At 55.8% G+C, this 23684-nt stretch overlaps 2 protein-coding genes and 1 long non-coding RNA gene across 3 annotated transcripts; 1 reads left to right on the forward strand and 2 right to left on the reverse strand.

Annotated features, from left to right (window-relative positions):
• Positions 1 to 33: 33 nt before the first annotated feature.
• Positions 34 to 23683, forward strand: LOC122385887 (endosome/lysosome-associated apoptosis and autophagy regulator family member 2-like). Its single transcript, XM_043374509.1, has 18 exons — positions 34 to 454; positions 774 to 897; positions 9381 to 9582; positions 10716 to 10863; positions 11465 to 11654; positions 12611 to 12846; positions 13408 to 13543; positions 16403 to 16552; positions 16883 to 17100; positions 19245 to 19496; positions 19748 to 19986; positions 20190 to 20337; positions 20657 to 20865; positions 21036 to 21221; positions 21426 to 21561; positions 21774 to 21895; positions 22045 to 22186; positions 22454 to 23683. The coding sequence occupies exons 1-18, from the start codon at positions 371 to 373 to the stop codon at positions 22505 to 22507; spliced, it is 2976 nt and encodes a 991-aa protein (XP_043230444.1). The 5' UTR covers positions 34 to 370; the 3' UTR covers positions 22508 to 23683.
• LOC122385889 lies at positions 2787 to 8036 on the reverse strand. The gene is made up of 2 exons (XM_043374512.1): positions 6910 to 8036; positions 2787 to 2861 (listed from the first exon to the last, which is right to left on the reverse strand). Exons 1-2 carry the CDS (start codon positions 7691 to 7693, stop codon positions 2848 to 2850), a joined length of 798 nt encoding a protein of 265 aa, XP_043230447.1. The 5' UTR covers positions 7694 to 8036; the 3' UTR covers positions 2787 to 2847.
• LOC122385890 lies at positions 16664 to 21142 on the reverse strand. Its single transcript, XR_006257297.1, has 2 exons — positions 21011 to 21142; positions 16664 to 17106 (listed from the first exon to the last, which is right to left on the reverse strand). It is a non-coding gene; the product is annotated as an uncharacterized LOC122385890 (long non-coding RNA).
• Position 23684: the final 1 nt, after the last annotated feature.

Raw genomic sequence — 23684 nt, forward strand, 5'->3', positions numbered from 1 at the left:
AGTTGCCATAGTAACGGCACATGGTCACGTGACGACGCTTTGCGCCGAGACCAAATCGGATCGATGGCCGCGCGCTGGAGCCGTGGTGCGCTGCGCGTGTTGGTCATATTCGGGCAGATGGTGAAGTATTACAGCCGACTTGTGTGAGGGAAGGTGGTGCTTGTTCGCCTGGTGAATCTACACGGTGAAGCGACCACCCGAAGCATAAAAATCGCCGCTGACCACCGACGGAAGGAAAGCACGCTGTGTTGAAAAGTGCAAGCACGACAACGTGGTTTGTAAACAATCGAGAAAGTATTTGAGAAAAAAAAACTTCGCCGAAATGCTTACGGCAAATCAGTGACCTCATATTACTCACATTTTTCAAACAATGGCGGTTGCGGTGGCACTGGCAGGCCTGGTGACCGTGCTCGTCCAAGGAGCAGTCTCCGATTCATCCACCTGCAACAATCAGGTTGGTTTGTCATTTATATATTACCCCAATCCAGTATCCACCACCTATAATTACGCATTGGGTGCGATGCACATAGACTTCGCACGAGAACGACTAACGAGTAAATGTCGGTCGGAGATGGAATAGCTGCATTATGCATAGCATGGAAAGAATAGTAGAAATGCTATGACAAGCAAAAGGTCACGAGAGGACTAATGCTATAAGACCATGCTATAGTGAGAGCGAGAGCCTAGAAGTAGGAGAATCGGTTCGCTGCTGATAATTATGCTGCTGGTCTGCTTATAGTCCTAACATCACCACTGTATGTGCTTCATTTCAGACGGGTTTTCGGTATCAGTTCACCGAGTGTGATGAGTCCGGTGGTCGGTGGCGAGTGTCTGTCCCCTCGGCGACCGCGTGCTTCAACAGTCCGCCGCCGCCGCCTACCCGGGTCAGCGACTGCAGTAAGTCACACTTTGATCCAATCCATCTGTGTTCTGGTTCAAGTTACCCGGGTCAGGTCAGCGACTGCAGTAAGTCACACTTTGATCCGTCATATGTGTTTCCATCCAGGTCACTCGGGTTAGCGACTGCAGTGTCACTCTTTCATCTGTGTCAGTGTCGCTTAAGATCACTCTGGGTATCAACTGGTTTATGTCCCTCTGAGTGCTCTGACACACCTTTACATACGTACCGGCTTCAGCTCAGATTATGCGGTCAGCGAAGTACAGGTTCACAGTGTACAGGTTCGCCTACATGCGCTGGTTCAAACAAACAAACGGCTGAACGGTCGACGGTCCAGGTCATCTGGGCCAGCGACTACAGCAGGTAATCCCTCTAATCTGCATTCATGAAGCGGCGCTGACTCAGGTCAACATGGTCAACGACTTATCGGCCCGAGTTCACCGGTCGGCAAGAAGTCCCTCTGATTGGCCCGGATGTTCGGGTCCAGCCTAAAACACACGGGCGCGATTCGCACCTCGGGAGATGCGACAGCAGATGCGAACTGCGGAATGAGCATTATTCCTGTTACAAAGGTGACGAGAGTGACGGTACAGCTCTTGCGAGATTAAGCGGTAGGTTTTGCACTTTTACATTTCCGGTTATATCTCCGATACTAATCGATCTACGATGAAGCCATTTTCCACGATCATGTCCGGCTTGTGAACCAACAAGTCGATCGCATCTTCAACACTTAAAAGACGACGAAGATATAGCCTGAAGTACACTAAATTTTCTAGGTGCAAAACCTACCGCTAAAACCCGCGAGACCTGTACCTTATTGAACGTGATTATAGGTCATTGCTCGTCAGATCGGTTTTGCAGGCTGTGCGAGGCTTTATGACTGTCAGCTTTCCTCCCATTAGGCATTAGTTATATTCCTGTCGACACAATGAATGTTTGAAGCCGATTGTCTGTCATACTAATATTCGGCTTACCCGCTGTCAGAAGTAGTCTAGATCCGTTAATTTAGTAAAATAAAATTCAAGAACATCTGTAGTGAAGAGTCCCATAATGCTGGAACAGTTGTCTCTTAGAGCACCATTAGAGCGTCACATTAGCCCAAAACTACCCGTTTCTGCGAGCGGCACTGGCTGTATGTTCCAGCCCGCCCCCGCGGGGTCAGCTAGCCGCCGCGCCGGTCAAACGAGCCGGCTCGTTTGGATCAAAGTGGTCCATTTGGGCGCCCAACGCGGTTAGTTAGCGGGCCTGCCGGGCGGACAGAGCCCCCGCTGGGTAATTTGTCCGCCGCTGGAACCAGCTGCTCGGCTGTCTGCAGTGTGGGCTGCCGGTGCCGGCTGGGTCGGGCAGGTGGGTCAGGGTGTACCGGCGGGTCAGCCGACCCGTATAGCCTCCCCCGACCCCGCTGGTAGCAGCACGGCGCTGCGCCCGGTGCGGGCCCGGCCCGATCAATGTACCGGCTGAACCGGGTCGGTGGCGGTGCTCGAGCGGCGCGCACGGCGCATCCCCGCACCTTATCAAAACCTCCCCGCCTCTCTCAGCCTCCGTCCAGCAGAGATTCCATTCCGGCTGCGTTGGGAAACGACACGGGGAGGCGGTGGAATATATGTAAACGAAGCCGAGATGTGTGTGACAGAGACGTGTCCGTATTGAGGTACATAGACTGAGAGACATTTCCGAGTGGTGGAGCAGAGACGAGGCAGAGAGGTGTTGACTGTTATGTTCGTGATTCACGGTTCGAGTGAGAGAGAGCTTAAGAGAAACGCGATTTATTTACTGCCGGTGCGAATGGGCCGAGAGAGTCCTCCAAAAACTAAACAAGTATGGCGAGCGCCACGCCTAGTCGCCCGCGCCAGTCATGCCGCTTGGCGCGCACGATCAGCTGAGCGTCGGCAGGGGCGCTCCCAGGCACACAGAGGTGGGGCCGCAGAGGCGGTCCAAGTACACACCCCCTATACCCGAACACAACATCCCCCCTCGAGACAACAGTCGTCAAAAACACACAAAAACACAACAATGCACGACGTTGTCTCACAGTCACTCCGCATACGAGGTCGCACCCCATTGAACTCGGAGCCGACCAGGAGCGCGGCGCTGCCGTCGAGAACGACGCGGGAGAGCGGCGGCGGCCGTCTCCACCTGGGGTGACCGCACCGGCGACGAGCGGCACACGGCCGGCGCACTAGCGGCGGGTCGGACCGCCCTCTCGGCGGCGACCGCGGTGCGCGCTGGCGGCGGCGGCGGCGGCGGCGGCTGAGGCGCACCCGCAGCGGGCGGGCGCGGGGCGGACGGAGCCACAGGCGGGGTGGGTTCCGTCAGAAGCGGCCGGTATGGGCGCAGGTAGCGGCGGTTACGCCACAGGACCTTGCCACTGGCCGTCTTGACGAGGTACGTGCGCCGCTGACCGACGCCCACGATCACTCCGATCCGGTTCCATCGGCCGGTGGCGGGGTCTTGAAGGTCGACCCGACTGCCGATCTTGAGCGGTGACAGCCGGCGCGTGCTCTTGTTGTAGCACCTGACGGCCTGCTCCTGGAGCTCGGCAGCCTTTTCCTCGCAGACATCGGCCGCCCGCTGCCACTCAGGAGCGAAGGCGCGGTGGTGCGTGGGAACACCAGAGCGAAGCGGGTGACCAAACAGCACCTGTGCCGGCGACCGCCCGTCTGCTCGGGGCGTGTTACGGAGTTCGAGCAGACTTCGGTCCAGTTGGTCCTGGTCGAGCCGGCCCGATGAGGACGCAGCCAGCACCAGCTTCTTCGCTGTCTTCACGCAGGCCTCCGCGTGCCCGTTAGCGCGCGGGTAGTGCGGTGACGACATCTCATGTCGTACGTCCCAGCGCTGGAGGAACCGGCGGAGCGTGCCTGATGCAAACTGGGGTCCGCCGTCTGACCGGAACACGGTCGGGACGCCCGTCTGCGAGAACATCAGTCGGAGCTGCCGCGTCAGATGGTCTGCCGAGGCCGTGCGGGGACACACTGTGACATACGGCCACCCGGACAGCCGGTCCACGTACACCAGGTACGTGTGTCCTCCAGCGGAGAAGTAGTCGGCCGAGACCGACTCGAAGACGCGTGTCGGTGCGCCGTCCTCCTGCCACATCGGCTCCCGGGCGTGGCTGGGCAGGCGCTGACGGCACTGAGCGCAGGCGGCGACAGTGTCAGCAATCTGCTTGTCGATGCCCGGCCAGTACACACTGAGCCGAGCACGGCGCTTGGTCCTATCAACGCCCTGGTGTGACTCGTGGAGTTTCTCCAGCACACCGCGTCGGAGGGCGGACGGGATGACCAGTCGAGCGCCGTAGACCACCAGTCCGTCGTCGATGGCCAGCTGATGGCGCACGCCCCAGTACGCTCGTACTGCAGGGGGCGTCTCGTGCCGGTTCTCTGGGAATCCGGCCAGGATCAGCTCGCTGAGAGTCTGGTACTCGGTGTCGCGCTCCGCGGCGGCGCGGACTCTCTCCAGTGTGGAGTCGACCAGCGGAGCCAGCTGGGCGCCCTCCTCCGATCGGGTGGAGGCCTGCAGCGCGGCAATGACGCTGGCGTGCAGCGGGTCGTCCTCGGTGTCCACCGCTCCGTCGTCATCAGCGGCGGGGTCGCTGGTGGGCGCTCGCGAGAGCGCGTCTGGGATCACGTGACTCGATCCCTTCTGCCAGCTGGTGGTGAAGCTGTAGGCCAACAACTTCTCTCTCATCCGCTGCAGACGCGGGTTGTCGATCGAGTTGAGCTGCTTGTAGTTTAGGATGGTCACCAGCGGTCGGTGGTCGACCACCAGGTCGAAGTGGGGCATGCCAGCCAGGTAGACATGGCACTTCTTGCAGGCCCAGAGTACAGCAGCCAGCTCCAGCTCGATTACAGCATATCGGCTCTCGGTATCGGTCAGGAACCGTGAACCATACTGGACCACACGCCAGTCCTCGCCGTGCCTCTGGAGCAGTGCAAAACCCAGTCCTCGGGTTTTAGCAGCGTCCGTCTGTAGCACGGTCGGCAGCTGGGGGTCGAAGAATGCCATCACCGGCGGTGACGACAGCACAATCTTGGTGTGCAGAAACGCTGCCTCGTGCTGCTCAGTCCAGCGCCAGACCCGGCGCGACTTGAGGAGGTCTCTGAAGGCCTGAGTCGAGTCAGCCAGCTCCGGTGTGAGGCCGCTCAGCTGATTTACCAGACCCATGAAGGACCGCAGGTCGGTGACGTTCTCCGGTCTCGGGAAATCAGCGATGGCGCGCGCCTTTTCATTGTCGGTGGTGTAGCCGGCCGGGGTGATCTTGTAGCCGCAGAAGTTGACCTCATTCTGGGCGAACTTGAACTTCAGCGGGTTCAGCGTGATTCCTCGGTCGTCACAGCGCCGGAGGATTTCGATCACCTGCTGCAGGTGCTGCCGGTACGTCTGTGCCACGGCCAGGATGTCGTCGACAATCTTGACACAGTTTGGGATGTCGCCGAGCGCGGCATCGCCGCGCCGGTTGTACTCGTCTCCAGACGCACTGCATCCCATCGGACAGCGGACGAACTTGAACCTGCCCCACGGCGTGATGAAGCAGGTGAGGTCCTGACTTGACTCAGCGAGCGGCACCTGGAAGTAGCCCATCTTGGCGTCCAGAGTCGACATCCACCGGTGCCCGGCGGGCAGACTCGTCACGGCATCGTGAGGAGACCGGCAGGGGTACGTGGGTCGATTCACGTACCGGTTGAGTCCCGTCAGGTCCACGCAGAGTCGAAACCCGGACGGGTTCTTCGGCACGCACGAAATGGGATGGCACCATTCCGTCGGGTAGTCCACAGGGACGATGACGCCGCGGTCCAGCAGGTCGTCCAGCTGCGCCTTTACCTCGGCACGCCAGGCGAAGGGGATCGGTCTCGCAGCGGTGACCGACGTCGGACACGCGTCGGGCCGGAGTTCGATCGTCATCAGACCGCCGTCCATGACTCGAAGAGTCGAATCTTGCCCGAACACACGCGGGAAACACTCCACCAGAGCGGCTGCATGAGCTGCACGGACCGCCTCCGGTGGGTCTGAGTCGCTGTCCCAGGCCGGCAGCGGACCGCTGAGGCCGGCGGCCGGGCCGGGTCCATCGGCCGGCGGCGCCGGCGCGCCCGTCTCGGTCCCGGTGGCCGGACAGGGCCTGTCACGCGGCGCCTCATACGGGGCCGAGCGGCCGCTGGCGCTACGAGCGGAGCCGGCAGCGGCCGGCGGTGCAGACGGTGTGACGTCATTAGAGGGTGTGACGTCACCAGCGGATGTGACGTCAACAGAGGCCGTGACGTCATCAGCAGGGCGCGGTGCGTCCTCGACGGACCGGATCTGTGCCGGAAAATCCCTCGGCAGAATCCCCAGCGCCACACAGTCGAACCAGCTGAGTAGCAGGCCAGTCAGCTCCCTGATGACGAACACGGCAGCGGTGGTCGATCGGTCGCCCAGCTCCAGAGTAGCCCGGAACGACCCGACACAGGTGAGCGGCTGTTTCCCTACTGCTGAAAATGGCTGGCCGATGCAGGGCTCCAACTGCGCTGGTTCCACGCAGATGGAAGACAGGCTGTCTTCGCCGATGACTGTCGCCTCGGCGCCGGAGTCGGCCCGGGCCGGCACGGTGAACACACCAGCCGGCGTAGACAGTCGGACAGTCACAGTGGGAGTCGGCCGCGTCGAGATGCCGTTCACGTAGACGTCTCTGATGATACGGCAGATGCGCGGCTCTGACGGCTGCCCCACCGCGGGCCGCGCGCGCTCCGGTGCTGCGCGCTCGGCGGGGGCAGCGGCGCTCTCGCGCGCCACCTGGGCGCACACCACTGCAAAGTGGCCGCGCTGGCCACACGAGTTGCAGATGGCGCTAGTAGCGCGGCACGCCGCCGGGTCTGCGTGGGCGGCCCGCCCGCAGCGGCAGCAGCGCGCGCCGGCCGCGCCCGCGGAGCGCCCGCCAGGTTGGGCCGCGGGGCGCGCCTGGGGGCGGCGCACGCCGGCCGTACCCGCGGAACGCCCGCCGGGTTGGGCCGCGGGGCGCGCATCGCGCGACCTTGAACGGCGGTATGCCGACAGACGGCTCACTGACGCCGTCGGTGAGCGGAGGTCGGAGCAGGTAGCCCGGGCGTTCTCTGACGCACGGCAGATGTCCACCGTCTTCTTGAGGTCCAGCCCCGGATCCTCCAACAGACGCTTCACCGTCTCCTCGTCCCGCAGGCCACACACAATCTTGTCACGCAGGCGTGAGTCGTAACAGTGTGTGCAAAAGTCGCAAAATGCCGCGAGCTCCTTCACTTCGCACAGAAACTCCTCAAAATTCTCGCCCTGCTCCTGGACACGGGCGTAGAACGCACGGCGGTCGACCAGGACACTGCGCTGCTTACGGAGATGACTCTCCATTGCGTCTACCACCGCGGAGAGGGGAGAGTCGTCCGCTATCGTCAGTCCATAGCGCAGCACCCGGTGCCAATCTTCGTCGAGAAGACTGAGAAGGGCAGCTCTCTGGGCAGTGACGGGCAGCGCGGACGCGCCGGTCAGAAGCATGTACCCGTCCAGCTTCTCCCTCCATACAGCGAAGTCGCGCAGGGATGTGGAGGACGACAGATGAGGCGCCGGCGTTGCAGCAGCAGGCAGGCGCACGGGCGGGGCGGCAGCCGACGTCCGGGCGGCTGTCGCCGCCGAGGCATCGTCGGCAGCGACGGTAGCGGGTGGCTGTCGGTCGGCGACCAGTCGCTCCACCATCTGAGTGAGCCGCTCCTCGCGCTGCGCTGAGTCTCGCTCCCGCTGCGCCGACAGCTCCGCCTGCTGCAGGAGCAGCTGCGTCAGTTTCTCAATGTCACTCATCGTCACAGATCACGGCGCGCTATACACTAATTACTGATACACTGATACACCGATCACTGCGCGCACGCACGGAACCATCTACTGACCGCGCCATGTTATGTTCGTGATTCACGGTTCGAGTGAGAGAGAGCTTAAGAGAAACGCGATTTATTTACTGCCGGTGCGAATGGGCCGAGAGAGTCCTCCAAAAACTAAACAAGTATGGCGAGCGCCACGCCTAGTCGCCCGCGCCAGTCATGCCGCTTGGCGCGCACGATCAGCTGAGCGTCGGCAGGGGCGCTCCCAGGCACACAGAGGTGGGGCCGCAGAGGCGGTCCAAGTACACACCCCCTATACCCGAACACAACATTGACTAATGGGCTAGTGCCGTGTTCGCTTGGTTCTCCGGGTTGCTCATAAGATGCGACCGAGCGCGTTACCAGAGCCGTCTGCTGGTAAGGCTTCCATTCCCGACGCTAATTGGAAGAACGCTAAAACAAGGAGGCCGGCATCCGGGATGCCCCTCTCAGCGGAGATGTCTCAAAGTGTGGAGTCAGGTGGCAGACTTGTAATTGGTTTACAGTCATTGATAGCATTGCCGAGATGACCTGTCAGCCGCACGCTTTATTGTGTCCGGGCGAAAAGTTACCGCCGGCAGACTTCTGGTCGTGAGCCGGGCTCATCCATTTCGAGCCCCGCCGTCTGGCTTTGGGTCGCCTCTGGGCGCGACGAATATAGACCGTGTTTGAGATCACATCCTCAGCCCCGGACTGCCGCTGTCACGGCCGGCAAAGTTGGTCGTATCGCCGCAACCATGGGCCATTTCACCGCGCGCCTGACAGTGACGCCGGGCCGAGAGTCTGCGGCGCCACTGGGTATCGACCCCGGCGGACTGCCAGACGACCGTCCCGGGATGCATTTTTAACCCGCCACGTCCAGGTGTGGTGGGGAGGGATAATTTAAGACTGTTGAATAGTGGCAGCCAAGGTGTGGAGGCGTCATACTATTAGTCGATGACAGCAAGAACCAAGAAACATGTGCTTTTTACTGAAAACATTAACCTGGCCTCCTTGCTTTTCTTTTATAATTGTTTCAGTCATTAAATTGGCAATACCAGCACTTAAAGATTTCATTGGAATTTTCAACTAGAGTACTTCAGTCAGTACTCAGTTAACACCACCTTTTAAAATTCCCTCTGCAAAACCTTAAGCTACATAAAGCGAAAACGTTATTTGCATCGGAGAACGTGTCTTCCATTACATTCCGGTGCAACCTTCTAGTACGTAAAGGTGGTATACTGAGGTGGTGCGCCGAGCCAATAATGGCGCCCACGCTGGCACGGCATTCATGCATGCTAACGCGTCCGCTGCACACGAGACGTGGACCATTGGTGACTGATGAAGCTGACGTGACTGGTGTGTCTTACGGCGGTAATTTGGGTCGGACGTGGGCCATGGGACTGGCGAATATGCTCAGTAGACTACATACATGAGACATGTCATACAAAAAAATGTGTTACGCATAATTTGGACTGATGCTTGATCATTTAGGCATGAACAGTGAACTGTCGAGCGTTCTGGCCGATGTCTAAGACGATGAACACAGTGGGGTCTCGAACTCCCAAAAGGATTCGATCTCCGCTGAAGCTGACAACAGCCATGATACACCATTATTAACTACTAACTCCTATCTCCTTTCGCACCGACAGCGCCGTCCTGCAAGCCGGGCCGCTTCTTCAACCTGACCTCGCTGAGCTGCGGCAAGTGTCCGGCGGGCTCGTACTCGCTGGGCGGAGGTCAGGTGTTTGACGAGTGGGCCAAGGTGCCCGACGGCTTCCAAGTGGTCACCGAGCCATTCAAGACGTCCTTCCTCAACGTGAAGCGACTCGGTGCCGACATCAACTGCGACGAGTCAGTATACCCGAGGTGGTGGGGAAGAGAAAGGGGTTGCACGCTACGCTATGTAATATTTAGGAGAGTATCATTGAAGGTCTACATTCGATATATTCAAAGCCCATTGTGCCACTCCACCCGATGTAAATAAACGCTTGTGGGGTGCATTTACAGTGCAAAATCTCGCAGCACAATGATTTCACATAGGCTGTCACTGCACGTAATGTGCTTGTTTTCATGGGTTTCCATCGTTCCCATGAATTGAATGTGGCGCTATATTGATTCTGGCGGACAGTGCATATAGAATCATGTCTGATAAGGTCATCGATTCGACGCCCGCCCGTCCAACCGATCGTTTGCCAGTCCGTCTGGCCATTTATTTTTCCCGTCCGTCTGTTTGTCCTTTTTCTTTTCTTTTGTCTGTACATTTGTCAATTCTTTTCATTTCATCAGTTTGTAATGCTTCCCGTCCGTTTTCACTCGCCCATTCTGTCTGTCCGTCCGTCCGTCCGTCCATTCCACCCACTCTGTTCTCCCGTCCGTCGGTCCGTCCGTACCTACATACATTCTGTCCACGTGTCCGCCGGTACCCGTGTCAGTCAATGTCCGGAGCGTCCTGGGTCACCTGTTTACGAGACCCGGGGCGGCGCAGAACCCACGGATCGATCGGTCCGCGTGAGACGATGTAAAAACGCGCCTGTTTACATCTCTGTGGTAGACTGGCAGAGACGAGCCCACATCTCTCCGGGGGGCTTCGACACATATGTAGTGTATTGTCAATACCTACTTGTTAATCGGTGTATCTAAGAAGAATGCTTCCCTATAACTTTCTATAGTTTCAAAGAAAACCTTCCTTGTATCTCTATAGAACAAGCTCATCGGAGTTGTGTGCGTGCAAGCATTCTCATGCCTCAGACTTGTTATATCAGGAGCCAATGTCGCTGGAGAGGATCGCGTGTTCGCTGACGTCATGAACGCTTTCAACTTAATGGTTTAGCCATCGGGTGCCCTGTACGCTATTGTCACGTCTGTAGTGTCTTGCTATTCGGCCTGAACCTACAGCATGTCCTAGTAAGCTTGTCTGGCTGTGCCACAGTCTGCATGCTCTTTGTATTTCATCTAGCTTATCTGATGCGTGTCTGGCGTTGCAGTTTCGGCTGGCAGCCGCGCGGCGAGGTGCTCTCGTCGGCTGGCGGGCCTTGCTCCTCCGCCCTGGTGTACGCCGTTCACCTCGTGGAGCACGGCAAACTCATGTTTGAGTATCAGAACACCAACCCGGACGTACTCTTCAAGTTTCTGGTACGTACACAAACGAATGGGAAATTGTAACGTTGTAGCAATTTAAGGAAATTAACGTAGGAGCTTGAAGTTATTAATCCACTTGGATTGGATTGAACCGCGTGGTAGCTCAATTGGGAGTTGCTTTGCTTGATGAATTACAATGTGAAAGCAAAATCAACACCCATTTCGTGAGAATACTCGGCACCTGTTGCTGTTAGCTCCCTTTCAAACAGTTCTGTGAAGCAGGTGACAATGGGACATGGGTCGCCGCTATTAGCGTCGCCTACCCAACGCCAACACACGGCGACCTGCATTCGCGACTGAATAAACTGATAAAGTGTGTCAAAGCACCTACATCGCGGCGCCCACGGCAGCATTTCCAGACAGTTAATGGGACTGGTGACATTATGGCTGGCAAACGTGGTAATCGTGTGTTTATCACAGCGTTCTGTGATAAGCGCGGTTCAAATAATCACAATCACCCACACGATACCGTATCTTTTTAACGATGACGGGTATTTGATGTGGTGTAAAACACACTGATAATTTAACGAGTCTGCTCTTCTAAAAGCCCGCTCCTGCGACCCCGTCTGACCGGTCTCGCTCGGACCACCCTCAGCCGCAGGACGACCAGTGCCAGCAACTGGTCGGTCTCGAGGACAGCACGTGGCCGGCACTCACCAAGGAGGGCGAGTGGAAGAACATCACCGTGCCGCTCAAAAAGGGTCTCAACGTGCTCCATTGGAAAACCATCGGCATGGACCTGCACACCGGCAGGGCGGTGCTCATCAAGCGGATTGAGATCAGCGGTGAGTCGTGGTTGACAGACACTCCCATGAAGTGTCAACGCACCGATGGCTTTAACGGACAGCTAGAAAACTCCCAGTCTTGGGCGGCGGGCCGCGGTTTTCGCTGTTTTCATGTGCGGCAGAATTACGACAGTCTCGGTTCTCCAGAAGCAGTTCTGAAGGACTGAGGCGTTTTATTGTAGGTTTCATGTAGCTACCCAGTGGCGGACGGTAGCGGCGTATGTACCGACCGTTTCCGCACGGCTTGGTAATCTGATTACCGCAGCCCGGCCGGCGCCTCTCCAGACCCAGACGGCGGCGGTGGCTGGCAGCCGGCCTCCCTGTCAGCGCCCCTGATCGATACGGCGCCCCCTGCTCCAGGGGCTCCTAGGGGCGGGGAGCGATGGATCAGCGGGGAGTCGAGTGGGGTCCGCCAGGTGCCCCGGGGAGCCGCCGCCACCATTATTACCCGCTTTGCATACAGACAGCTCGATAATGGTGATGGATTTTTGGACGTTCGGTTTTTGAAGATAAAAAACTTGTTTTTTTATAATATAATGCAAGCATCGTCCTAAGGCAGAAAGTAGCCTAGTGTAGATGTATGTGATGTCCCGGTCCAGCTCGCCATTCCAGCCCATTCCAGACAGGTTCCCAGACATTACACTGAGCTCTGGGCATTACCCTTTCCGCGTAGTCCACCTTGCTATCACGCGGAGACCACCCGGTGGTGGAGAGGGCTTCGATCCCGACGATCTAAGCCCGGGCACGTGCCGTCTGGGAGACGCCGAGCCCCCCTCGCCCGGAGTGGCTGATAGATCCGCCGCTCAGCCACTCGATCAATCTCTGACCGCCACAGGGCCCTAGCAAGGCCGCGGCCTCACCTCCCAGCCCGGCTGAGCACTGCCACCTCCGACCGAAGTCGTTATGTCTCCGGCTGAACCCTCGCAGCCCATTTGACCGTTCCGCGGTGTCTCCAGGAGTGGCATACACCTCTTCCTGCACGCCGTGCAAGGCGGGTACGTACAGCCACAGCGCGCAGAGCCGCTGTCGCCGCTGTGCGGTCAACACGCACTCTCAGCGCGGTGCGTCGCAGTGCCAGCCGTGCAACAAGAAGACAGAGTACGCTCCGCGCGGCTCGCCCAAGTGCTACAAGCGCCAGCCATGCTCGTCGGCCGACTACTACGAACTGCACTCGCCCTGTGTCCAGAACAAGGTGGGTGCTGCGAACGGGTGGGCGACTGGAGCATAGCTGACAGTGTGGAGTGCATTTGACGCCCAATAAATAACATGCCCATTGCCCAATAATGGTAATTGACTGAGGTCGGTTAATTTTCCCTAATTGATCTGGACTGGTAGCAGATTGCTCGCATCAACTGGCCCGTCATTTCCTAGAACCGCTGTGCATTAATTTGAAGCCGTCCCTGATGCCCTGTCGGCGGCCATGAGTTCCCAGCGCCCCATTCCGAGCTGACAGGATGACATCCCTTGGGAGGTACGGCGCGACCTTTACCGACAATGGACCGCTAATGGCGGCGACAGGTGTTTTACGGTGGACGTGTGAGCAATGAGGTGTCGGATGGGCCGTGACAGCGTAAGCCGAAGGGATAAGGGCGAGATGAGACGCGGCATTAACGAGCAATAGCTGTGAGAGGAGACTTGCCTAACGACAAATATGTGGGGAGGCCAGACGGCGGTTCAGGAGAACAGTGTCGTAAGTATTCCCTTCAGTACTGAGCTTTTATTTGGAGCCTGTAACCCGGACGGTCCGTTGCAGACCCGACTGGAGTACCACTGGGTGGAGCCCAAGATATGCCGCGAGGACCTGCCCGGGGCTGAGACCCTGCCACCGTCCGGGAGCGAGAAGCCGTGCCCGCCCTGCAGCCCGGGCATGCAGCACGGAGACAGCCTCAGTAAGTACCGCAGATCAAATATGAGGCATGGCCGTGTAAGTTATAACCGCGTGGACGAGGGCCGCTAAGCGAGTGTTCGTCAGGGCCAAGGAAGACACGATAAATGCAATCATAGAGCATAATATTATAAGCTCCTCTGATCACGCTTCAAAAAAAAGTGAGAAAAAACTTACATCTAAATTGTACCATATTGTCGATTTCGAAGCACCTTTTTACCAGGAAAAACATTTGTGATCTTTTGAAAATTCCTATCTTCATTTACCCTCGGACTATTCGCGACTATCATCGATATTCTGATTACGCCAGTGTAGCAATTTATGGTCATCGGCTCTCTCGCATCATAGAAGTTGGAGCGACTGACAGAGTCGCGCCCACACCGCAATTTAGTCACACACGCAAGACAGTCTTACGGCTCGACACAGGGGCTCTGTCATAAAAAGGTCACCTGGCGACAGCGCCGTAGTGCTCGCGGATGTAATCGAGTGGTCTGTTGCCGGTTCAGGTCACGGTGCTGGGTACATATGAGTAGGCAGCACAGCGCGGATTTTCTGGCGTCCCAGGCCGAAAGGCATACAAGATAGATGGGGAATGGGCAGACTGGTGCGACGAACATGTGGCAATATCCGCGATACGGCGGCTCGCATGAGGTCGAGTAAATTTTGCCACCAGTTTTGATTGAGTGCTCTAAACTGGCAGTAGAGTATTGAACGAACTTTTGGAGGCTGTGGCAGGTATACACTGTTACCCGAGGAGCCTGCAAGATGGCGTAAACGGCAATTGCGGGGTTGGGTTGCAGGCTGAAATCAATACGACATACAGCTGGCGTGTAGGTACTTTCGCTTGCAGCTGTTCAGTACTGTCATACTGTTGCTTCCACTCAGCAGCTAGTGCTTCCCTTCTACTAAGCACTCAGCGCCTGTCCACTTTCCACGCAGCATTTTACGACCGAACAGAGGGTACCTTTCTCCATGCGAACTTCGTTGGATATGTCAGTATTAAACGGATGCTTTATGTTTTTTACATTTATAACGTCACCCATGACGAATTGTCGATGTTGCGAGACATCACCGGCTGCAGCCATGACAGATGCTTTTCTTATGCAAATACACACGCTATGCTTGCATTTTTGAAAAAGAACGAGCAGTGAACAATGACCAATTGACCAATGGTATGTAGATCATTGCGCTGGCCTGACATACGACCTTCTCTTCTTGGGCCTCATAAAAAGTGAAGCCGCGGATTTGTAGGCCTGACCAGTGACCAGTAACCAGCCTCGTATAGCGATCAGTTATCATTGATAAGGTATTCTAACTTTAACGCCTGTCCCTCGTGACTCTCAGAGACGGTCCCCGATTTGATGACGGCAACAAGTGAATTGGGAGTTTTTATGCACAACCATACCGAGACCTACAAATATAAATAACCAGCACACACCAACATGCTGTGCTCGCATGGGCTACTGACTCGCCCCAGCCCCAGACGCTATCGACCATGGGCACGCACCGCGCTGGTCAGTGGGCACACCGTACCTACGCAATATGGGGCCAGCCGGGCCGGACCGCGACACTGACGGCGGCGGTCGTCAGACGGTCCCGGTGGCCGGGCTGGATCGATCGGTCCGCGGCGGCACAACACACGCGCACCGCCGCGCCGGGCGTGGGGACACGCCGGGACCGCTCCCCTCCACTAGGTCACTGAGGTGTGCGGACCGCCCCGTGGCGAAGGTTCTAATCATGGATGGAGAGACTAGAATAAAGAACGGCTTTCAGAGTATCCATCATAGTCTGTGCATTGGTGGCGGCAAGTTTGAAAAGGCATTAAATGACAGCCAACTTTGTGGCTATGCGGCTCGACGGAAGTGTACCAGGATATTGGCCGACTTTGCGACACTTTTCAGGCGTCTCCAGAGTTCCTTAACTTTCTTAGGCTTTCTGGGAAGCTGTAAGTAAGCCGGATCCTTATGGTCAGTGGTGCTGACTGAGCCAATATGAGGTGTCGGCAAAAACTGGCGTTTGTTTGCGCCGACTGGTTATTAGCCGGAGTGTTGGCCTGGCGACTGGCGACCGGCTGTCTGGCGAGCTAAGACCCTACAGTCCGTCACTGTGTCAAACTAAGCCCGCTTCACGACAGAGGGCACTTGAGCGACGGCCGGCATGGTAACGCTGAATCAGCAGTCAGGCGATCTAAGGTCATGAATGTCTGCGGTACTGAGAGTCTGATGGAATTTAGAACGCGGCTTTGATGTTAGCTGATAGCCCTTGATGATGTTTTAATTAGGTAGGCATTTCACTGATCAATTTAATAGCAATTGAGCGCGCTCTGCGCCCGGCGTCCACTACCATCGCTCGCGTTGTTCACCTGGCATATAGGCTGTACCGCCGGACGCCACAGCCCGGCGGGTCAGCCTACCCTTCAGTGAGTCTGTCATCAGGCATCAGCATCAGCTCAGTCATCAGGCATCAGCTCCAGCACGCAAACGCGATGAAATGGATTGTTGCTTGGTTAAAACTTAAAAATGATTGCCCGGTAGCTGTTTTTGAGGTTGCCACTTTGAAATATATAAGTTTATCCAACCAACCGCCACTCAGTATTTTGAGCCAGCCGAGAACTGCCAAAGATGTTATGTGTAGTTTCACCACATCAATACCGTGTTACCAGTCAGGTTACGACCATTAAACTGAATTTGTGTCTTCACACACTAAAGCACATCAAAGTGGGGTTGTGGGTGTCCGAACTACATCGATTATCGGTGCCTCGTCACGCCTAAATATCTCCACAGTTATTGACCCGCTGCCACTGGAGCTTCCCTCGCTTGCCACACTGCCAGATCTGACCACGTTTCTGTCCTGCCCCCCTCAGAGTGCGAGTTTTGCGGCCGGGGCGCGTTCAGCGACGGTACAGCCCGCTGCCAGGCGTGTCCGCCCAACACGGCACCCGACTACGGCTACCACCTGACATCGTGGAGCTCACTGCCGCCCGACGTCACAGCCACCTGCATGAGCTTCGACAGTACGGACCGGGGCGGGCGGTGACCGGGCGCCTGGGATGGTGATCGCATGTTTCAGGATTAATTCAAGCCTTGTCAATGTAGTAGGTAGCTGTTTCTTGCAAAGAAGCCGATGGGGCATTTTGGTTTTTTATTCCATTATACAGATTACAAACCATCAAGGAATTTTTGTATTTTAACTTTTGTTAGTTCAGTCACTAATAATTAGGTACAGCTTGTTTTTATCTGCTCAGGTGTTGCATTCCGTCTTGAGAGTCCGTGCATGGAGGATGGGCAGCCCCGCAGTCCCATGTAAAGTGTTTCTATTCTAACCCGCCTCCCCGCGCGGGCAGATGTGGGCTGCAGCAGCAGCAAGAGCTGGCAGGCGGCCGGCGACCACGTGCACTCGGGCCGCGGCCAGGCGGACGGCGTGTACCTGGTGCTGTCGCTGGTTGTGGCCGGGTTCCGCTCGGCCGGCGGCGTGCAGAACGGCGCCGCCAGGCAGGTCGGAGACGTCAGCTTCAGCTTCGAGGTCGACTGCAAGAGGGACTGCGAGTTCGCCTTTATGCAGGTAAGCCTGTGAACGGGGAGAAGTATGGAGTCAGCTGCTGGAGTGCTGACCACGATCTACATCAGACTACCTTTACCACGACCTTCGAATTGTAATCATCGGGGAATACAGTAATATATTTCTACGAATGAAACTGATGATTAAACGTACGGAATAAGACAAAAGCAGCATCTATTTCTGCATTAAGGGTCATGTTCTCAACTTAGACTTAGGCACGACTTCAGCCAGTAATTTCCACATGAAAAAGCGCACAATTAAGGTCCATTATTTAATTCAACGTCATTTGTCACACGCCTGTTATCAGTTCACGTTTGGTATCGCGACAGCCACCGTATATTTTTCATAGCTTTATGCTCGGTTTTAGTCTGTGACGTTTGGACAACAGACAGCCCCCGATCCGGTGACCCTTGACTCTGAATGTCAGCAGTTTAGTATGGGGCCATGGCCCGTATGACGCGCGGCAGCCGGCACCATCCAGTCGCCCAGGCGCCAAACAGCACGTCATTGTTATTGTAGGTCAGCAGGCTCGTTACCGTGACTCTCCACCGAAAGAGGGGGCTGACAGCCAGCACATCGCCCAGTGTACCGCTGCGTCCCCTTCCCTGGCCTCCCTGTCACACACATACACTACACTTACATGCTATATGGCCCCAGTTATGGAGAATAGCAAACGTACTGCTAGCCTCTGTGGTCCCGCCGACTTAACTACTTTAGATGTTGTGAAGGGGATATTGGCAGCGTCGAGTTTCAACGGCCACCATCGCTCTGGTTATCATTCCCTGCCATAGGTGGGCACGATCCGTTCCTCCGTTCCTCCGTTCCGGAACGCCGTTACAATTTTTAGGAACGGAGGAACGGACTCGTTACATTTTAAAAAGGGTAACGGACCAAGGAACTTACGTTACATTGGTTGCTCGTTCCTCCGTTACAGTTTAGCCCGTTCCTTCGTTCCTCCGTTCTTCCGTTACTTTTCGTTTTCCGAGCGGGATGATCTTTCAAGTAACCCACAGACATTAATGTGGCAGCGAAGTTTAAGTTTTATCGTATTCTAATGTGTTAGGTTTAGACTTTAGTAAACCTGAGACCAGTCACAGTTCAAGCAGGTCAAGTGCCAAGGCACAGACTTCTCTATATATGGAGACTTCTACAGACTTCTCTATACGTATAGAGAAGTCTGTGGCCAAGGCTATAATAAAAATATGGCTCGAAGATGTCTTGAATAAGGAAGCTGGCCTCAGTGACCTGGCCTTCCGGAAGGAGCCGGCGTTGCAGCATGTGTTCGCAAACGGGCGTCCCTTCAAGCGCCGAGCTCAGTTTCTCGATGGGAAAAGACGTGCTAAGTGCAAAAAGGGCTACCCTCTCAGATGCCAACCTGGAACGTCTAGTGTTCGTGAAGGGCAACCGGCATCTGGCCGGGGACAAGTGATGCGCATCAGTACCACCAGACGTTCCAAGGTTTAGTGTCCAATCAGTGCCCGCTGTCCTGGTAGATTTGGTGGGCATTCCGCTTTCTCGGTAGGTTTAGTTTGTGTCTGAATGGTCTCAGAAATGTGTGAAATACACACCATTTTAACGTTTTTTTCTTTTGTTGTAACGGAGTAACGGACTAAAGACCTTCCGTTACATTATTTGCAGATGAACGGATGAACGAGTAACGGAAGTCACGTCGTGAAGGAACGAAAGAACGAGTAACGAAGTTACAATTTTGGGGAACGATGCCCACCTATGTTCCCTGCGGCGTTGGTGAACTCCCCAGGGTCCACTAGCCCGTTGTCCAGTGTTTGGCGGCCAGGTACTGAAGTTGTGTGCCCGTCGACATTATTGGTCGCCGGCGGCGTACCCCCGATGAGATTGCAGTGGACCGATAGCCCCGTCCCCTCCGGCGGGTGAGCCGTCCGTCCACAGAGCAGGTATTATTGGTTTAGAGCCATAATGGCGACCGCAGTCAGCGCCAGTGTTAGTTGGCTAGCGATATTGCGTTACTGAGCTGCAAGTGCAACAGTATATCGGTCCTCTTCAGACTTCAATTGGCGTTAATTGATGCTCAAGGAAATTAATAATGCTTACGTTGGTGAAGCGTATGACGGTGCATCTGTTACAAGGCACATATTATCTAATTAACCACCTTTTCCCGCACCTCCCAGTCGACTGAGGACACACAGCTGTCGGTGGTGAAGTCATGGACGGGCCGCCAGGAGAGGCAGCGGTTCACCTACCCCATCACCCACAACACGAGCTACACGTTCAGCTGGGTGTTCCAGAAGATGGGCTGGGACGAGGCGATGACCGTGCTGTCCAGCAGCCGGCTGTACGACCGCGACATGGTGCGCATCTACAGCATCAACGTGACCAACACCATCGACGGCGGCGCCGCCTCCTGCCTGCCCTGCCCGCAGGTCAGTGGAGGGACGGACCGTTCTTGCGGAATCTCAACCACGTTTGCTAGTTTTTGTTATGTGCATAACTGGTGTAAATCATTTGAGTTTTACAGCTCCCGAGCTAATGGATGCGGCAAAAGAATAGAAGAGTCGATATGGCAGAATTTCGGGCGGGTTGTGATGCTTTGCTGCCTTTTAGTGTCATATGGACAGCTTACGTCTGCCCTGTCTGCCTGTCCTGACGCCCCCGTCCTTTTACCGTGTTTCAGGGCACCAAGGACCAGTCGTGCGTGCCGTGTCCGCCGGGCCACTACGTGGAGGCGGCCGGCAGCGGCTCGCGGTGTGTCCGCTGTCCGCCGGACACCGTGGTGATGGGGCCGCTGAGCTACGGGCGCGACTCGTGCCAGCCGTGCGGACCGGGCCTCTCCAGCTCCGACGGAGAGCGCTGCACCACCAGCTGCAAGGCCAACGTCAGCGGCCGCGTGTTCGACTTCTCCAGACTGAACAAGTGAGGCGCGGATGGCCAGGGCTGGTGCAGTGGAAGTCCTTGCACAGAGCGAATGTTGGCGGCAGTTTCCCAGGTCGTATTTTTACTTGGTGTGGTCAATGAGGGAGCTCGAAATATTGGTTGGAATGTAATGTCAAATAATTGCGGTAGCTGTTTTTCTTTATAAGGAATTCCAACGACCGTGCCCGTTTCATTCCCGGCAGGCCGTTCCCGATAGAGGGCAGCACACTGTTCACGGCGTCAGGCACCCAGTACTTCCACCTGTTCAACATGAGCCTCTGCGGCGGCGCGCAGGCCACCTGCAAGAACAACGTCTCCTACCACGACGACGGCGTCGACCGCGCTGTGGTTGTAAGTACGGGCTATTTTGAGGCGTAGTATTTTGGCGACGTGCGTACCTCGTGTTCGCGCTGTGTGATTCAGTACCTCATACATCATTTTTATCTGTCATACGCACTGTGATCGAAACGGTAATAGTCGGCTGTAATGGACCATGATTCTCGGTTACATCCGTAAAATTTACACAACATACCATTGCTAGCTTTACTGCGTAAATGGTTTCGACTGATGAAGTCTTGCCGAATTTAGCCTTTTGTAGCAAGCAAGAATCCCACTGTGATTAGTGTCGACTCGCCGTCCCATAACCCCGGTGCTCGTTTGTACTTGGCAGGCGGAGTCGTTCCTGTGCCGCAGCACGGTGGTGCCGGCTCACGGCGAGGACGGCTCGCGCCAGTCGTACTCTGTCCAGTCGGTCAGTCTGGCCGACCATCTACTGGGTGTCACCGAAGAGCTTCAACTCGGCGACGCAGAGGTCTACCCAGAGTTTAGGCCCAAAAGCACAGACTCGCTCGACCTGCATCTCTTCTTCACGTCGCCATTGTGAGTAGAATGTCTCTTTGGCTGGGAGAAATAGTGCCTAGGGTGTTTCGAGGTCGGAAGATGGGTAGTAGAGATTGTAAATATGTATGTAACTGTTCAAAGTTTATGCTGTCGAGTCTTAGTATGCTCAGTAGTCAGTACTCACCGTTCCGCCTTCTGTACTCCGTCAGCTCGACCCGGGCGTGTCCCAATGGCCGGTCGGCCACGGTGACTGTGCGGTACAACCCGGAGCGGCCCGGCAACGGCACCGTGCTGCTGCCATCCCGCTGTCCGGACGGCACCTGCGACGGCTGCATCTTCCACTTCCTCTGGGAGACGGCGCTAGCCGGACCCGCCTGTCTGGAGACAGACTACGTGTGAGTCGGCCGTGATGATTATATAACTCTTGGGGAATGGTTGGAAATCTGCTATGATATGTTGTTATATGGGAACTTAGAACTCAAAATATGTTACTGGACACTACATTTTCACCAACTCTTTATTTCAAACTTCTGAGTGACGGTTATAATGCATGGTGTTGTTATATTTTGTACTGAGTGAGACCATACCGTGGCCGGCAGTGTGGTGAAAGGAGAGTGCGAGGGCGGGCAGCAGGAGCTGCACTACCTGCCACCAAAGAACTGCATCGCGCCACAGACCCTGTCCGAACAGACCAAGAAGGTCGCCTGCAAGACCCACCTGCCTTTCACCATACAGGTACGGGGCATTATACCAATTTCGGTTACGGGTGAGTCGCATGCCACAAGTTCCCTATCAACTTTGGCGATATCTCTCCTGGCATAGTGACACAGACTGTGCTGTTAACCAAAATGTGACGAACTGGCGGGCGGCTGTACTACGCAAAAGGCATTTACGCCGTGATACGACCTCATCAGCAACCCTTGCCCATCGATTCCGTTCTTTTCCAGGTGACAATTGTGGGAGCAGTGTCGTTCGCGCTGTGCTTCTTCCTCCTGCTATGCCACTTCTATAAGAAGAACCAGAATCTCGAGTATAAATATATGAAGCTCGTCAAGTCGGCCGGGAGCAAGTGAGTATTTTATTCCTGATCAATCACAGTTATGTGGCTAGGTTAGATCGGTGCTTTAACTAGCCTCCGCCAAGGAGGCACTGAACTTATTCAGTTGCCTCCCTCTGCCCTCGGGACACGGACGCTAACGTGCCGCCCTCTGCGCCCAGGGACCAGGACGGCAACATGGTGCTGCCCTCTGCCGAGTCGTGCGCGCTGGACGAGGGTGAGGAGGACGACGTTCAGATCCACCAGGGACGCACCACCTCCGGCGGACTCTTCAGCCGCATCAAACATCTCGCCAACGACAAGGTGAGACAGCGAGCAGACCAGTCCTGGCTAACAATTTCAGCATGTGCGACACCAGATTACTGGGCGACATCTACGATACTGGACCCGGGATGTTCAATGTTCGCCTCATCTACCTCTGTTTTCAAGTGTGATCGACAAGAAACATGCAATTTACAGTAAGCTCTAAATAGGGAGACATGACATTATGCTGACAGCCGCTAGTTCCCAATCCCCGAGCCGCCGACCGGCGCGTTTCTCTGTCCGCTGACTGCAACCTTCTGTTCTCAGGTGAGGAACCCGCTGGAAGTGATGCAGCTGGCAGAGCATCAGCCTCTCACCTAAGTACCGCTCAAGCGCCAGGCATGGACTAGGGCACCACCATCGCATAGTGGTGGGCGTTGACCGTAATACCGAGCAGCTATAGCTGGCGGTACGCCTCAAAGAGAGAAGAATACGACTAGCTGTGACGGACTACGATAGGAAACGGCTCCTAGTCCGAGTGCAACTTCCTCGAGAAGTTTCATCCACAGGTTTTCGATGACAACTAACCGATGCTTGAGCGACATGGTCAAGGTGGCGCCACGAGAGCGCCAAACAACGGCCACCTGCGCCGCAGTTTTGCGATCTCGCGGGCTTCACGGATACTGTTCAGCCCCGTCATTTGTGTGGCTCATTCGGAAATCGGTCCTTCGGTGCAGGGGGAAATCCCACCGCACAAAGTACATTGAGTGGGTTATTTTTGCGCATGAGACTGAATCCGAACTGTGGAAAGGTGGTGAGCATGTACTCAAACCGACTCTTCCCAGAGTGGTCATGATTGTCAGTTCGGAATTTCAGAGACGGCGATTTGATGTTGGACGTCGGCCATGGGCCGAATTCTCAGCGGGTACGTTACCCAAGTTACACGGACAACAGGGTGGCGGTCGGTCGTATCAGTGTCTGCGAGCAGCAGACACAACTCGGTGTGGTGTGCGCTTCTCGGTCGTTGTTCTTCAGTGACACGCGGTATATCCGGACAGAGGCAGGCAGCGGGTGATAGGCGTCTGGCCTGGCCGATATGTTTGTCACCACGTGTCGTGCGCGGTAACTTTGTGAGTGGATGTGTGCAATGTATGTGCTTGGTGTTGGTCTGAGGATCATGCTGTCGCATTATGTAACCAGCTATGAGGGCAGGAACCTACCGAAGAAACGCACCGATCGACTCCGGGAACTGCTTATGCATGTCAGGCCGCGGAGCTGAATGTAAGTATCTATTTGAACGGCGTGCGTGTATGTATACTGTATGCATACTGTGTACTCTGTATGCATTAGAAGTCGCAGAGAGCATATTTTGCCAACTTGCACGGTGGTGCATTTTGAACCCTAAATGTGATTTGTACTGCGTGCTTTTAGTTTTCCCTAAAGGTGTGTTGGTAGACTGAGTCAAAATTGCCTAGTCAAAGATCTATCGTGTATCCATTGATCCCAACGACTGTGATGCAGGATGTCTGATATATAAATACATAAAAGGATGTTCCAT

This window comes from Amphibalanus amphitrite, unplaced genomic scaffold, assembly GCF_019059575.1.
Source record: "Amphibalanus amphitrite isolate SeventyFive unplaced genomic scaffold, NRLGWU_Aamphi_draft 000234F_arrow, whole genome shotgun sequence".
Taxonomy (NCBI): Eukaryota; Metazoa; Arthropoda; class Thecostraca; order Balanomorpha; family Balanidae; genus Amphibalanus; species Amphibalanus amphitrite.